The following is a 13,648-nucleotide window of genomic DNA, read 5'->3' on the forward strand; positions in this document are numbered from 1 at the left end:
TTCTAAGTCATTCCCTCTAGCGCCACCACCTGTCCAAAGTTTCACTTTTACTTTGCTAATAACTTTTGAACCGTAAGGCCAATCAGCAAAATCCTTTTTTCCTCTGATTCCTGAGCTCATGACGATTCGATTGCACCCTATATCGTCATTTTCCGTCATAAAAACATGGCCGCCATTTTGAATTTTCCTAAAAAGGTACTTTTTCGAACTCGTCCTAGACGGTTTGTCCGATTTGCACGAAAATTGAATCGGATCATCTTCAGGCAGGGGTGACAAAAAGTTATTAAAATCTTGTTGATTCGTCAAACCGTTTTCGATAAACGCTCGAACAAATTTTACGTAGCGCTTGCAAAAACAGTCGTAAGGCCGTATCTCCGCAACGGTTTATCGTATTCAGACCAAACTTGGTACATGTACTCACAAGCATGACCTGAGGCTACATGCTGCGTTTCGGCACAGCGCCACCTACAGGTCCGGAGATATGAAAAATGGCTATTTTTGCTTATAACTTCTGAACAGTTTGTCCAAAAATCATAAAATTGGTCTTGATAGATTCAGGGCGTCATGCCGAGTCGACTGATATCCAATTTTGCCATATCGGCCAATTTGACTGTCGGCCATTTTGAAATTTGTGCTAAAATGCTGTATTTTAACAACGCATGAACTGATTGTTACGAAACTTGGTATGGGTCATCAGCACGATGTCCTGAAGGAGTGTGAGAAGTTTCGAAACAGCGCCACCTAGTGGTGAATTTTTTTTTTCAAATGCTTATAACTTTGGGTGTGATCGACTTATTTTCACGAAACTCATCTTTTTAGACTCCTGAATCGTTGCCGAGTCCCACGATACCAAACATGCTAGGTTTCGCCTTACGGTTTGTGTAGCGTTGTGATTTAGCGCTTAAAAAACATTTGGCTATATCTTTGAAACCGCTAGTCCGATCGAGACGAAACCACCGTCAGAAGTTTGGAAACATAGGTCGATAGCTATACGCCAATGCCCAAATGCGAAAATATTGATGTTTAGGGGTACTAATTTCCAATCAAAGTCATGTGTCAGTCATTTTTTTCGTGTTTTTTCATATAAATGTCTATAACTCCGAAGTGAATTGAGATATTTTCACCAAAATTGAGACACATATGTATGGGCTCACTCTGAGGACACGTAAAAAAAATTGTGGGACTGAGCCTCTTGGTGGCGCTATAATTGAACAAAACATGAAATTCCCATTGACTTCAATACAGTTTTGTGAAATAAAATGCTATACTAAACAAATGCATTGGTGTAATATTACGAAACTCAGATTGTGTCATCAGCACCATCCCCTGAAGGCAACCAAAATATTTCAAGACAGCGCCACCTAGTGGTCAAAAGTTATAACAAAATTTCCAAAAAGGCTAATAACTTTTGAATAAATCTGGCTATTGAAATGCCACGGGTCTTAATAGATTCCTTGGGTCAAGCCGAGAACATAGATACCAAGTTTTCCTTATTTGGCCAAACTTCCTGTCCGCCATCTTGATTTTCAGTCAAAACCTACTTTTTCGAACTCCTCCTAGACCGTTAGTCCGATTTTCACCAAAATCGAATAGTACCATCTCCAGACCGTGCCGACTAAAAGTTATGGATTTCGTGTCGATAGACGAAACCGTTTTCGTATAGCGCAGCAGCAAAGTTGAGGCATGATGCTAATAGCAATAATTAAGGCTTTATATCTGCAATGCCTTGATATATTGACACCAATCTTTGTATGTGTCATTGTCACTTCACTCTGACCACATCACATCAGTTTTGTAACTGCGCCACCTATTGGTCGAAAGTGATAATCCATCAAATCATATTTTTAATTATTGTTTCTATGATTTTTCAGGCATTTTGCCTAAAATCCTCTTTAAATGTCTTTAATTGCTCATTGTTGCAGTTGGTCTGACACTTTCAGACATGTTGGCATGTCTTGTCGTCTTATTCTGCTTGGCCCCGGTAATGGCTGCTTGTTATTATTATTATTATTTTTATTATTATAGCATTTAAGCACATTTCTCTTAGTATTAGAGTAAAAACAATTACTGTAAAGAAGCATATATTAAAGGCAAAAACATTTGTATATATTGCATTAATAGTAATTCTGTTTTCTATTTTAATATATTTTACAATTTAATTTATTCCAGTGATGGCAATTTTTTCCTTCAGAAATCATTCTAATATACTTTTTGGTCCTCTAGTAACATTTCTTGTGTTATTTTATTATCAGTGTTGAATTTAAAGTTCATAAGAACAGCATTTTTTCTTTTTTAAATAAAAGTTTTTAGCAACATTAATTAACATTATTAAGTTCATCAATTTATTTTTCTGTTGATTTTGGTATCAAATATCAGGTGAACATGTTTTCTTGTGATGATGTGTTTTAAAATATCAATAAATGAAGCATTCCTCAGTATTTGAGTTCATAAGACAATATTGTTTTATCATAGATTCTCATATTACACAAATGTTGTATCTGTACAATTCTAAATACATCTCTGTTCTCTGTTAAAATACAGTATGATAAAAAAAAAAAATCTGCTGTATCATTAAGTTCATCAGATGTCCACCACTTGCAAATCTCTTGCGCTCACTCGAATCCCACAAACAAAACTCTCTTGTGCTTATGCCAAAATGCAACTTAAAGCTGAAGTGGGCAATTTTTCTCAATATTGAAATACTTTCTCTCAAGGAGGTCTATAATACTTGGAGAAGTTATCTGTCAGCATTCCTATTCATCTCAAAGGCTGTCGTTCATTCTGTAAATTCAATTCTGCCATCTTTGCTCATGGTTCCGCATGCAGGGTTTGTGAGCCAATCACCTGAGCCTTAAATGCCATGTGACCGGAGCCACATGAAAATGTCAGGACAATGCAGATTGGCAGCAGACAGTGAGATTTTGTTTCATGTTTTTGAACTGGCAGAACATCTATTACAATATCATTAAATATTTGCAACAGTCAAATCAGTCTGAAAACTATTTTGGAAATTCCATTTGAGGATGCACGGACATCACACACTTCAGCTTTAAATAACGAATCATAATTCATAAACCATACTGCAATGTAAAACTCATCTTCATTGACCTGCTTGCTCCAAATTATGTCTTGTGTGGAAAACTCTAACCACAGTTGAAGAGATTTCAATCCTGCATGTTTTTCACAAAGTAACTAATCACTAATTAATGTCAACATGAAATTAACACTGATTCTTGTAGGATGCTCAATAAGTGCATAGTTGTGTTCTTTGATCATTTTCATTTGCAGGAAAGAACTTTTCTTACTTTCCCTCTCCTGTTTGCTTCCACTTTATGCTTGTGTATTGTGTGAAAATGTAAAAAATGTGTTATATTAAAGGGATAGTTCACCCAAAAATGTTACTGTTCCAAACCTGTATGAGTCTCTTTCTTCTGTTGAACACAAAAGGAGATATTTTAAAGAATGTTGGTAACCAGACAGTTGACGGCACCCATTGACTTCCATAGTATTTAGTTTTTCCTACTATGGAAGTCAATGGGTTCTGTCAACTGTTTGGTTACCAACATTCTTTAAAATATCTTCTTTTGTGTTCAACATCTCATACAACTAACACAGGTTTTGGAACAACTTGAGGGTAAGTAATGACAAAATCTTCATTTATGGGTGAACTGTCCCTTTAAGCCAGTGTTATGTTGTTCATTTCAATAATCCAGCCAGGGATAAAGTGAAAGCAGGCTGTGGATTTCACACTAAAGATTCACAGACGGGTGTGATATCTGAGTCTTGACTGTGCATTGAACTGAGTCCCGTATCTGAGTCGTCATCATTCCCGTCACATGTTTTTGAAAGCCCTCTTGCCTGCTCCACCCACACACTGTCCCCCTCGAGAGCCATCAGTCTGTCTGTTTCTATTGTGCTTTCCTCTTTCAGCTCCGCATTGTCTGCACTGTCCTCCTCAAAATCCAAAGAGTTGACTTTCTCCAATAAATCCGTTAGTTCTTTCTCTTTCGCCCCCCATATCTCCTTGGTCAAGTCCAAATCATTCCTTATAGCCTCCAAGTCTGTGTTCAACCGCAGGCCGATGTACAAACTGGTGTCGAGTTGGGTTCTGATCCTCTCCTCTTCCAGAAGCAAGTCATTGTCAGACGACGCATCCGGCGCTGAAGATCCTTCATCATGTTCTTGAGTTGTGACTCTGAGAGACGCCTCGCCAGAAGTGCTTTCGGCGTCTTTATTCGCAAGTTCCTCGTGCCTTCTCTTCATCCACCTCTGGTTGAGTTCCTCTTGGATCTCAGTCGTAATGCTCTCCATGAGGGCCTCGTGCTCAGCCAGTTCTTCTTGCAGTTTGATGACCTCCTCGCATCTCCTCGCATATTCCTCAAACTGGGCGAGAGCTTCTTCTGGGCTGGTTTTGTCCCCCTCGCAAACTTTATCAGGGTTGGCGTCCACTAAATACGTATCTTGGACATAGTTGATCCCGTGCATCTTCATTCTATCAAAATGAACTTTGGCCTCATACCTGTCGATTTCCCTGTCGAGCTCTTTTATCCTCTGAATCTGCTGGCGGATGGTGTGATCTTGAGATATGACCAGGTGCACAAGGGTCTCCATCTTCTCCATGCATGATTCGTCCTTAGATGCAGCCTGCGCTCTTTTCTTATTGATCTTATCCAATTTTCTGAACGCTTTCCTGACTATCCGCCTTTGTTTCTCTTGTGACAGAGCCATGGTCACTCTCGCGGTCCCCTTGTAAACACACGGGCTCTCTTTGCTGAGAACTACGCGCGCCTCAGCGCTCCGCGGCCCGTTGCTCGGGAGAGACGCCTCGTTCTTCACCAGCACAAACCGCACGTTTTCTTGTTCCTCTCCCCACGCGCTCCACAGTCGCAGGATCTTGGTTTTGTTGGGTAAAATCCGCTCGACCCCCCTCCATTTCTCCACAACGCAGTAGGACTGAGGAGAGCCCGAGAGAGACACGCGCGTCTCCAGGTTCTGCTCCTCCAGTAAAACCCGGATCACATCTGCGCAGGTCGTGCGCTTCGACAAGCCCGACACGAGCTTCTCTTCGCGACAAACCCACACTGATATTTTACTCTCCTCTGCCTCCATCTCTCTGACTGATGGTTACTGTCCCAGAAAAGTTTCCTGCTGCAGGAAATTATTCAGATGAAGTAAAAACTATTATAAAATAGAACTATTGTAGACTATAAATTGTAAAGGGTTAATCCACACTGTTGAAATGATAAAGTTGTAATGTTGTTGATTGAAAGAGTTGCTGATGCTCCAGTCCTCATGTGTGTCTCTCGGTCTCTGTGAGTGAATGAGAGCTGACGGGACAGCGCTGCTGCGAGTGCACGGCACTGATCACATGACCTCTCTCGAGCCTAGATAGTCCCATATAAGATACCCTACCTGTTGTGCGCACTTCTATTCAGATGAAGAGAAAAGAAAAATCTCTGGTAACACTTTATTTTACAGTGTCCTTGTGATATATGTTACATGTACTTACCATAGTATTAACAGTAAATGATGCATAATTACATGCAACTAACCCTTAACCAAACCCTAATCCTACCCTAACCATATAGTAAATACATATAGTTGCTTATTATTACTACTCAGTTCTTAAATATATAATTACACTGCAACAATGACACCTTAAAATAAAGTGCAACCAAATCTCTTTTTAAAATATATTAAATAAAAACCGTTTAAGTAAAACAATAAAAAAAATTAAGCAAGGAAATGATAACGCTGGATAAAAGAACAAGGATCTGATAAGTTTCTTTGATTGTCTAACGAAATGACGGTGATAAACGGATTATTGACCAATAAAGCTTCAAAAAGGTGTTTTTTAAAAATCTTTTCAAAACTGATGTAATTGAATCATGAACATGAAACTTACATGGAACATGAAAATGAGTTTATATACCTAAAATGATGTCATATTTAGTTTTTAATTTATTGTTATTGAGACGCCATTTTAAATTGTTTTCTTAGTCTGACAGTTGCACCACCTGACATTTTGGGGGTTTAAGATAACAAAACATAAAATAATGTGTATTTATTTTAAACGGAATTAATGCAGTTGGACACAAACATATGTGTCATGTCATTGACCCAAACTCAGTGAATTCATACTTCATTTCACATGATAATCATATTCAGATATCAGTTCTACGTAATTTTGCCTTTTACAAAACTTATTTGGGATTCATTTCTTTTTTTTTATATAAACAAACAAATACCCTGACATGTAAAAAAAAAAAAAAAAAACACTTGATGATAATCCCATATACAGTATTATTATCATCATCGTTTCATAATTATTGTTTTGTTCTCGTTTCATGACTTGAGGTTTTCTTTTTTTATGCTATAATGACTAATATGACATATCCAAGTGAAACGGCTTCTGGAACAGGAACAAATATAGGGCGGGGCTTGATTTATTGGATGGTTGTGGTTTGCTATTGGTGGATCTCATGTGAGTGACAGGTTGGTTTTCCCGCCCTCACTCCAGTAAACACATCATCAAAGAGAAGCGATGTCGCTGCAAGAGGAACGGGAAGTTATTTATAATTAAAGATTATAAGGGCACATGACAAAATGACAAAAACAATGCACACATTGCACAGATAAATCATTTATAATAAATAGCCTGCTGCAAAATAAGAATGGTTCATTTTGATTTCATGGTGACAAACAATTAGCAATACATTTGCTTACAGTGTTAATCCAATTGTCTAATAGTTCATGTTGCTCATTTCCATTATTAACAGATAAATATCGGCATAAGCTTCAGAGCATTTTCATTTTTTGTTCATGTTTACTTACGTATAGTTAACAAATGTTTTCAAATAGAACCTAGTAAAGTGCTACACATTTATTCTGTGAGCAGTAGTGGATAATGGGAGGTTTACAAAGACGAAAATCTGTATTTAGCTGGTCATTTCAATATGTCCCCTTAAGGCACCTCACTATCAGCTGTTATCAGGGCATGACTGAGGGAGTCATCTCATGTGAGTGGACATGATTTAAAGTACTATTCACCTTTAACCTGAGTACATCTTTAACCTGCCGTTTCCGAAACAATAAAAACAAGCAGCCTGTCCCAACCCACAGTAAACTGATCCATTTCATAAAGGCTAGAGTTTACTGCTTATCATGCCTGAACAGAGCTTGTGATGAGATGGACCGTTTGTCTGCAGTTATTTTAATAGTTGCATTTTTTCATCTTGAAGGCCAAAGTTGGTGTATTTGCTTCTTCAAGCTTGGAGTAGGCCTACTTGAAATGTGCCAATTGCATTAAGAAATTGAGAAAAGAAAAACTTATTTAGAAATTGTACATCACAACACCAACAACCGTTGTATGCAGTGATTATAAGTCTGCAAATTTATAGACAACATGTATAGTCAGGGCCAAACCTGATCCAATTAAGATTAAAGGGCCATAATCCTTGTAATAAAAAGCAAATTGCATGATCATTGTATGGTTTTAAACTTCAGAAATCTCTTCATATCAGACATACGCAATGACACCACACCTTACTTCGCACACCCGAAAATGTATATTTAATTTTTAAACCTTTTAAATGTCTTTAAGCAATAAATAGCAAAAAAAGTAATTTAGGTTTAACTGCTTCCTGAGAACGATCCTGCAGCGACACCTGCTGTTTACTCTCATTATTGCAATATTCACAATTCATATCTGTAAAATACCGCCCCTATTGTTCACTGCTATTATTTTAACTACATCTAGTGTACGAGAGGGATACAGTATAAATAAAGTAAATAAATACAGTATTAATGCCTACAGCTTTTATATATGCATTAAAATAGAACAAATTATGCAAATTAAAATCTAAAGCTAAGGGCTACCACTAGTGTTAAAGTTGAGGTTTGTAAGATATCCTAAGTTACAATACATTCAATAATTACAATTAATAGTAGCCTAGCATAAATGTGCGGATACAAGACATGCACTAACTGTGTAGATTTTCATAAATAATAATAACCCAAATATACAAAATACACTGGACACACACACACACACACACACACACACACACACACCACTTAATTTAAAGGGTTGGTTCACCCAAAAATGAAAATTCTGTCATCATTTATCAGTAGCCTACAGTTGATGGACCCCGTAGTATTTTTTTTCTCCATACTATGGAAGTCATGGGGTCCATCAACTATCTGTTTGCCAACATTCTTCAAAATGTCTTCTTTTGTGTTCAGCAGAAGAAAGGAACTTGTACAGGGTTGGAACAACTTGAGGGTGAGTAAATAATGACCGGATTTTCATTTTTCATTTTTTAACGTTGTTTTCAAAAAGTGACGACAGGTGGCGCTGCAGACTGGCAGATAATTTCAGTCCTACAATCCATCCCCGCGAGAACATCAATTACAATGACAACTTTCTTTAACTCACCACACGTCATTCCAAAACTGCATGGCTTTCTTCTGTGGAACGTAAAAAATATATTCCTGGAAACTTTCCACAGAAGAAGTCATACGGGTTTGGAACGACATGAGGGTGAGTAAATAATGACAGCAGGCCTACTTTCATTTTTTTTGGATGAACTTTCCATTTAAATTAAATGAGGGAAAGATAACATGATCAGACAAGCTGTGTTTTAATTATTTATTTTATTCAATATTGTATACATACAAAGTATTCTAGAAAGCTACAAAATATCTACCACTTTATCAAGGCGGCATCAAAATGTTACGGAGCAAAGACAAGACCATATGCGATAAAGAACACACACTTAATAAGTTTTCTCTTTTCACTCTCAGCCTTGCTCCAATGTTTTTTTTTTTTTTTTTTTCGTTTTTTTCACCCCCATCATCAGGGATATTAAGAGATATCAATCACACCTTTGTACCAAGAAAAGCCAGAATATATAATTTTATACAAAGCACCTTTTTACAAAAAAAATCTCTGCACACAAACCCAATATCTTTTTATGATACTATCTGAACTAGAGAAAAGTTCACTTTAAAGCCAACATCTTAAATGGTAATGAACATAGGAGGTACCAGTACCTACACACAGACAAAATACAAACATAGATCAAAAAACATAAGCTAAACTGCCGTCATACTGTAGTCCGGATTCCGCTCAAATCCTTACTTAGTGTCCATTACTAGCAAAATAATGTCCGTTTAACATTCATCATATTAAAGGCATTAGTTCTCAAATCCCTAGAGAAGTAAAGGGGACTGTTAAGGAGGAACTGACGTAGCAGATGCACCAGCAGTAACAGTATCACCACCCGAACGGGCTCTGAATATACTGACGTCATCACAAAACATGTAGAACAATACAGGAAGATCTCTATATGAAACGTGAACAAGAAGGCGAGGGTAACAAAACAATCAACATCGTTTGCCGTTTTGATATTGAGCGTACTTAACTCCACAGTTTACTTTAAGCGGTACAACATACACAGCTGTAAATCTAACTTAGTCTTTCACTCTTTGAGGGTTTCATCCACTTAAATGAACAACATGAATAAATTATGCAGTGGAGATGATACGGTTTGGTGAAGTCAAGAACTTTGCGGATAATATCCTCGACTATCTTTTAGGTCTGAGGAGGAAAAACACCTTTGCGTCACTTAATGTAGTGTTTGCTATATTCACGAAAGAAAAAGAAGACATTGAAATGGCTTAAAACAAGAAGAAAAGGAAAAAGAACACCATTTAGCATTCATAATCTCCATGGTGCTGTGAGGTTTTCACTTTTATAATTTGATTATGCACTAGAAAAGACACTAATAAGTCTCACACAGAATGGAACCGAAGTTCTTGAAAGAAGAGGAAAAAAAAAAAACATGAAAGTTTGCCACATCCACCAAATCAAATGCTGATAGAAATTTGTTATTAATAATTATTACAGAACTTTATTTCAGAACATCTCCACTCACTAGCCCATGTTGATTTTTCTATAAAATTTTATGAAGGCAATGTGGTGAATATTTTACCTACATCCACTTTTTTTTTTTTTTTGGTTTTTGATCATCTTAACAACGCAAAATAACATCTGTCTTTTCTAAGCTGGAAAAATCGGAACCAAAGGCACTTTCATGCTACAGTGCAGGAAATAAAGAGGAGCTCAGTGCGTCTCCAACTTTTTTTGGTCTTTTCGGATAAGAAAGGCAAGATCAGATACTTTACAAGTAGTACGTAAGTCAGTAAGTAATACTGTACGTATGTCTTAAATATGTCTTCTATGTGTCTCTGAGAGTGAAAGGTCAACCAAATGGCCAGTGCTTTTTTTTTTTACAAAGATGACACGTAGGATCTTACGGTGCGGTCACACTTGCAAAATTGCAGCGAAATTTCAAGGAGAAAAAAATGTGGTGGAGAATGCGGGCAGCTTTACATGTAATAGTCTATTGTCAATAGCGTAGTGATTTAACAAAAAAAAAAAAAGCAGCTTTCTGTTGGTCAGTGCGACGAATTTCAAGCGAACAACGTAAAAATTAGCAAAATCTGCATGGGGAAAATTTTCGCCACAACGCAAAACTCTTGATCGAGCGGATTTCTATTGAAATGACTGGATTTCGCCTGCAAAATCTCGCCGAGCAATGGTAAACGTGACCGCGCCTTTAGTGTTACTTTTTCCCGAAAAACGACTGCGCTCATCCGCGTTGACATCATACACTAAGGCACTGTGCTGTATATTGTTACACTTTGGCAGGTTTGTACTGTACAATTCCTACAACATGTGACAATAACAAGAAAGTCTTCCAGCTTAGGAAAGAGGTCACAGCTTTAGTGGCATCTTTTGGAGTTCACACAACCATTATTAAGGCTTGCAGTCGTAGAAATCGATTAGGCCACAGAGACATGGGCTGTGCGGGAATGTCGAAGGCAGCGAAGAACTCTGGGACAGGACTGATTCTTTACAGAAGATGAAGGAGTGCTCCATGATGTACAGCATGTTCAGGGATGGGCTTCGTGAAGTGTGGCTTCCCCAGCGCCAGAAGGCATGTCCGACGAGCGGGTCCAAGTGCTCGGGTCAAGCTGATGGATAATCCGTCAACCCCTGGTAGTTAATGCAGTGCTTCTTGTTTCTAGACTTATCTTTTATACAAGCATGTTGGCAGGAGGCGTTTAGCTGTCCAGTCAACAGGGTTGATTCTCTGCGTTTTCTTATTGCAGGTGGTGACACGTGAAAACAGACACGGATTGGTATAAACTTCTCGTAATCACAGTGCAGTAATTCCTCAACGTAAAATTAAAAAGTAGCATGTACAAAGTAACTCTTTTCAAGGCCTGGACTTCTGAATTCCCTGAATTCTCTGAATGTTCGGAATGCGGGAACGTTTTTTTTTTTTTTTTTTTTTAACACCTACAGTAGCTTTCTTTTCAATAAATCAATGTTTCAGAATGAAATTTCTCAAATACTTTTTCTTTGGGAAAAATACCTGTGAGAATGTACTGTATATACATCTGTACACCTACATCCCACTCACACACACACACACATTTATGGCTGCACCCATATGCTTTCAGATCTTTTGAGTACATTAGATGATTTAAAAAATAAAAATCGAAATGAGGTTGTTTTCAGATTCAACCTAACTCAACCCAACCCTTAAGTCGAATGATACCGTATGTCACTTTATATGTATAGTCTACGAATGAATCTTGATCCGGCATTCTTTGACATTCTTTCCTGTATTAAAACATAATACAACTGTACCGCCATTCACAGCTGCAGTTAAACGTCAAACACATATTAATATAGAAATATATATATATATATATATATACACATATATATATATATATATATATATATATATAATTAGAAGCATCACCCAAATGCGAGTGAAAATCATCTTGAGTGAGTGTTGAGCTAGAGGCACTGCCACTGTATGAGGTCGAGAGTCTGTGTGAAAGAGCTGCTTCATTCCTTCACTAGTCTGTAGATGTGATGCTGGGCTCCGTGCTCGCTGTTTGACACTTCGAACACACAGGCCATGCACAGCAGGGTCTCCTGTGTGTCTCGGTTCGTTACCACCTGAAACACAGAGCCAGAGACGTCGCATTACTGTACAGAAAACCACATGAAACCTGTCAAAATCATATTTGGGTTACACTTTATTTTAAGGTGTCACTGTTACAGTGTAATTATACATTTAAGTACTGAAAGTATTAAGTACTTAAGCATGCAACTAACTTTAGGGTTAGTTGCATGCAATTATGACTAATTTATAGTTATTACTATAGTAAAATACATGTAACGTGTAACAAGTACACATTAAAATAAAGTGCCAACCATATGTTTACAAAATGTTTAGAAAATTAAGGACAACACCCCTAAATTATCATTACTATAAAGGAAAAAATATAATTCTTATTTAATTCTTAATTCTTAATTATTATTTTTTATTTTTTTATGCAGCAAGGATACATAATATTGATGAAGGGTGACAGTAAAGACATTTATAATGTTCTAAAAAATTACATTTCAAATGAAATCTTTTCTTTTGAACTATTTATATTCATCCAAGAATCCTAAAAAAAAAAAAAAAAGTTTTATTATTAAAATATTAAGCTGTTTTCAACATTGATAATATTAAGAAACGTTTCTTGAGCAGCAAATTAGCATATCAGAATGATTTCTGAAGGATCATGTGACACTGGAATGATGCTGAAAATTCCGCTGTGCATCACAGGAATAAATTACATTTTAAAATATTTAAAAACAATTTTTTTTGTAAATTATAATATTTGCACTGTATTTAACTGTAAACATAAAAAATAAAAAAATTATCTCACATACCCCAAACTTTTGAATGGTAGTGTACATTATAGTAGTATTTGTGTTATGTGTTATGTGTACAGTACATTTCTCTAACCTTTGAGAAGTAAAATAAAATTATATGAAAAACCTGACCAGCAGACTACTATATTTGATGATACTATAATGAAATAATGAAAATGACCAGAATTACAAAAAAATGAAATAATAAAGCTTTTTAGCAAAAAAAAAAGTTTTTTTTGTGCTCTCTAAAATAAAGATCTTTAGCTTTCTAAAGATCTACAACACATAACAGTAATAAAAATTTGATGTGGGAACATTGTCTTGAAAATTATGGGATAATGCAAACAATCTTTATGGTTCTAAAATATTTTATTCCTTTTATTTTGGTGAGAAATTATGAGATTCACCAGTTCACTGATTAGATTTGTGAATGGATTTGATCAAGAGGAAGGTCTCAAGTTTTTGACTGCATGCATCACTTTATGTCTTGTGCTTTTATACTGGGCTATTTTCAAGCACTTGACTTTAAAAGCCACATTTAACTGACCATGTTTAAAACCCCTGATATGGTGCAATGATGGCTTGATAGGTAAAGATGGGATACATTAGTATTTAAAAAGTGTTTAAATGATTGGATCATTTTTCACACATTTCACACATTGGATCCTGTGCATTTAGCGCTGCATGTGTTTGGATCACCTGAGATCAACCCTTCAACAACCACCACCTTTCAACAACATACACTATAAACACATCTTTCAGTCTTTCTATCATGACTAAAACCTCCATCGTACCAGGATGTGAGGGATTTGAGGGAAGAGAGCAGGGAAAGTGCATTAGTAAGACCCTCACTGTAGG

At 36.7% G+C, this 13,648-nt stretch overlaps 2 protein-coding genes across 8 annotated transcripts in view; both read right to left on the reverse strand.

The window, feature by feature from the left end:
• Positions 1 to 2,213: 2,213 nt before the first annotated feature.
• Positions 2,214 to 5,301, reverse strand: rassf10b (Ras association domain family member 10b). Its single transcript, XM_084405894.1, has one exon. The coding sequence runs from the start codon at positions 5,107 to 5,109 to the stop codon at positions 3,745 to 3,747; it is 1,365 nt and encodes a 454-aa protein (XP_084262020.1). The 5' UTR covers positions 5,110 to 5,301; the 3' UTR covers positions 2,214 to 3,744.
• Positions 5,302 to 8,638: 3,337 nt separating this feature from the next.
• tead1b (TEA domain family member 1b) overlaps positions 8,639 to 13,648 on the reverse strand; it is a 74,155-nt gene continuing 69,145 nt past the window's right edge. For all 7 annotated transcript variants that reach the window (XM_084404237.1, XM_084404236.1, XM_084404238.1 and 4 more), the window contains one exon: positions 8,639 to 12,043. In XM_084404237.1, coding sequence (XP_084260363.1) covers positions 11,930 to 12,043 — 114 coding nt within the window. In that variant the 3' untranslated portion in view covers positions 8,639 to 11,929. The remainder of the gene's footprint in view (positions 12,044 to 13,648) is intronic.

This window comes from Rutilus rutilus, assembly GCF_951802725.1.
Source record: "Rutilus rutilus genome assembly, chromosome: 3".
NCBI classification, from domain to species: domain Eukaryota; kingdom Metazoa; phylum Chordata; class Actinopteri; order Cypriniformes; family Leuciscidae; genus Rutilus; species Rutilus rutilus.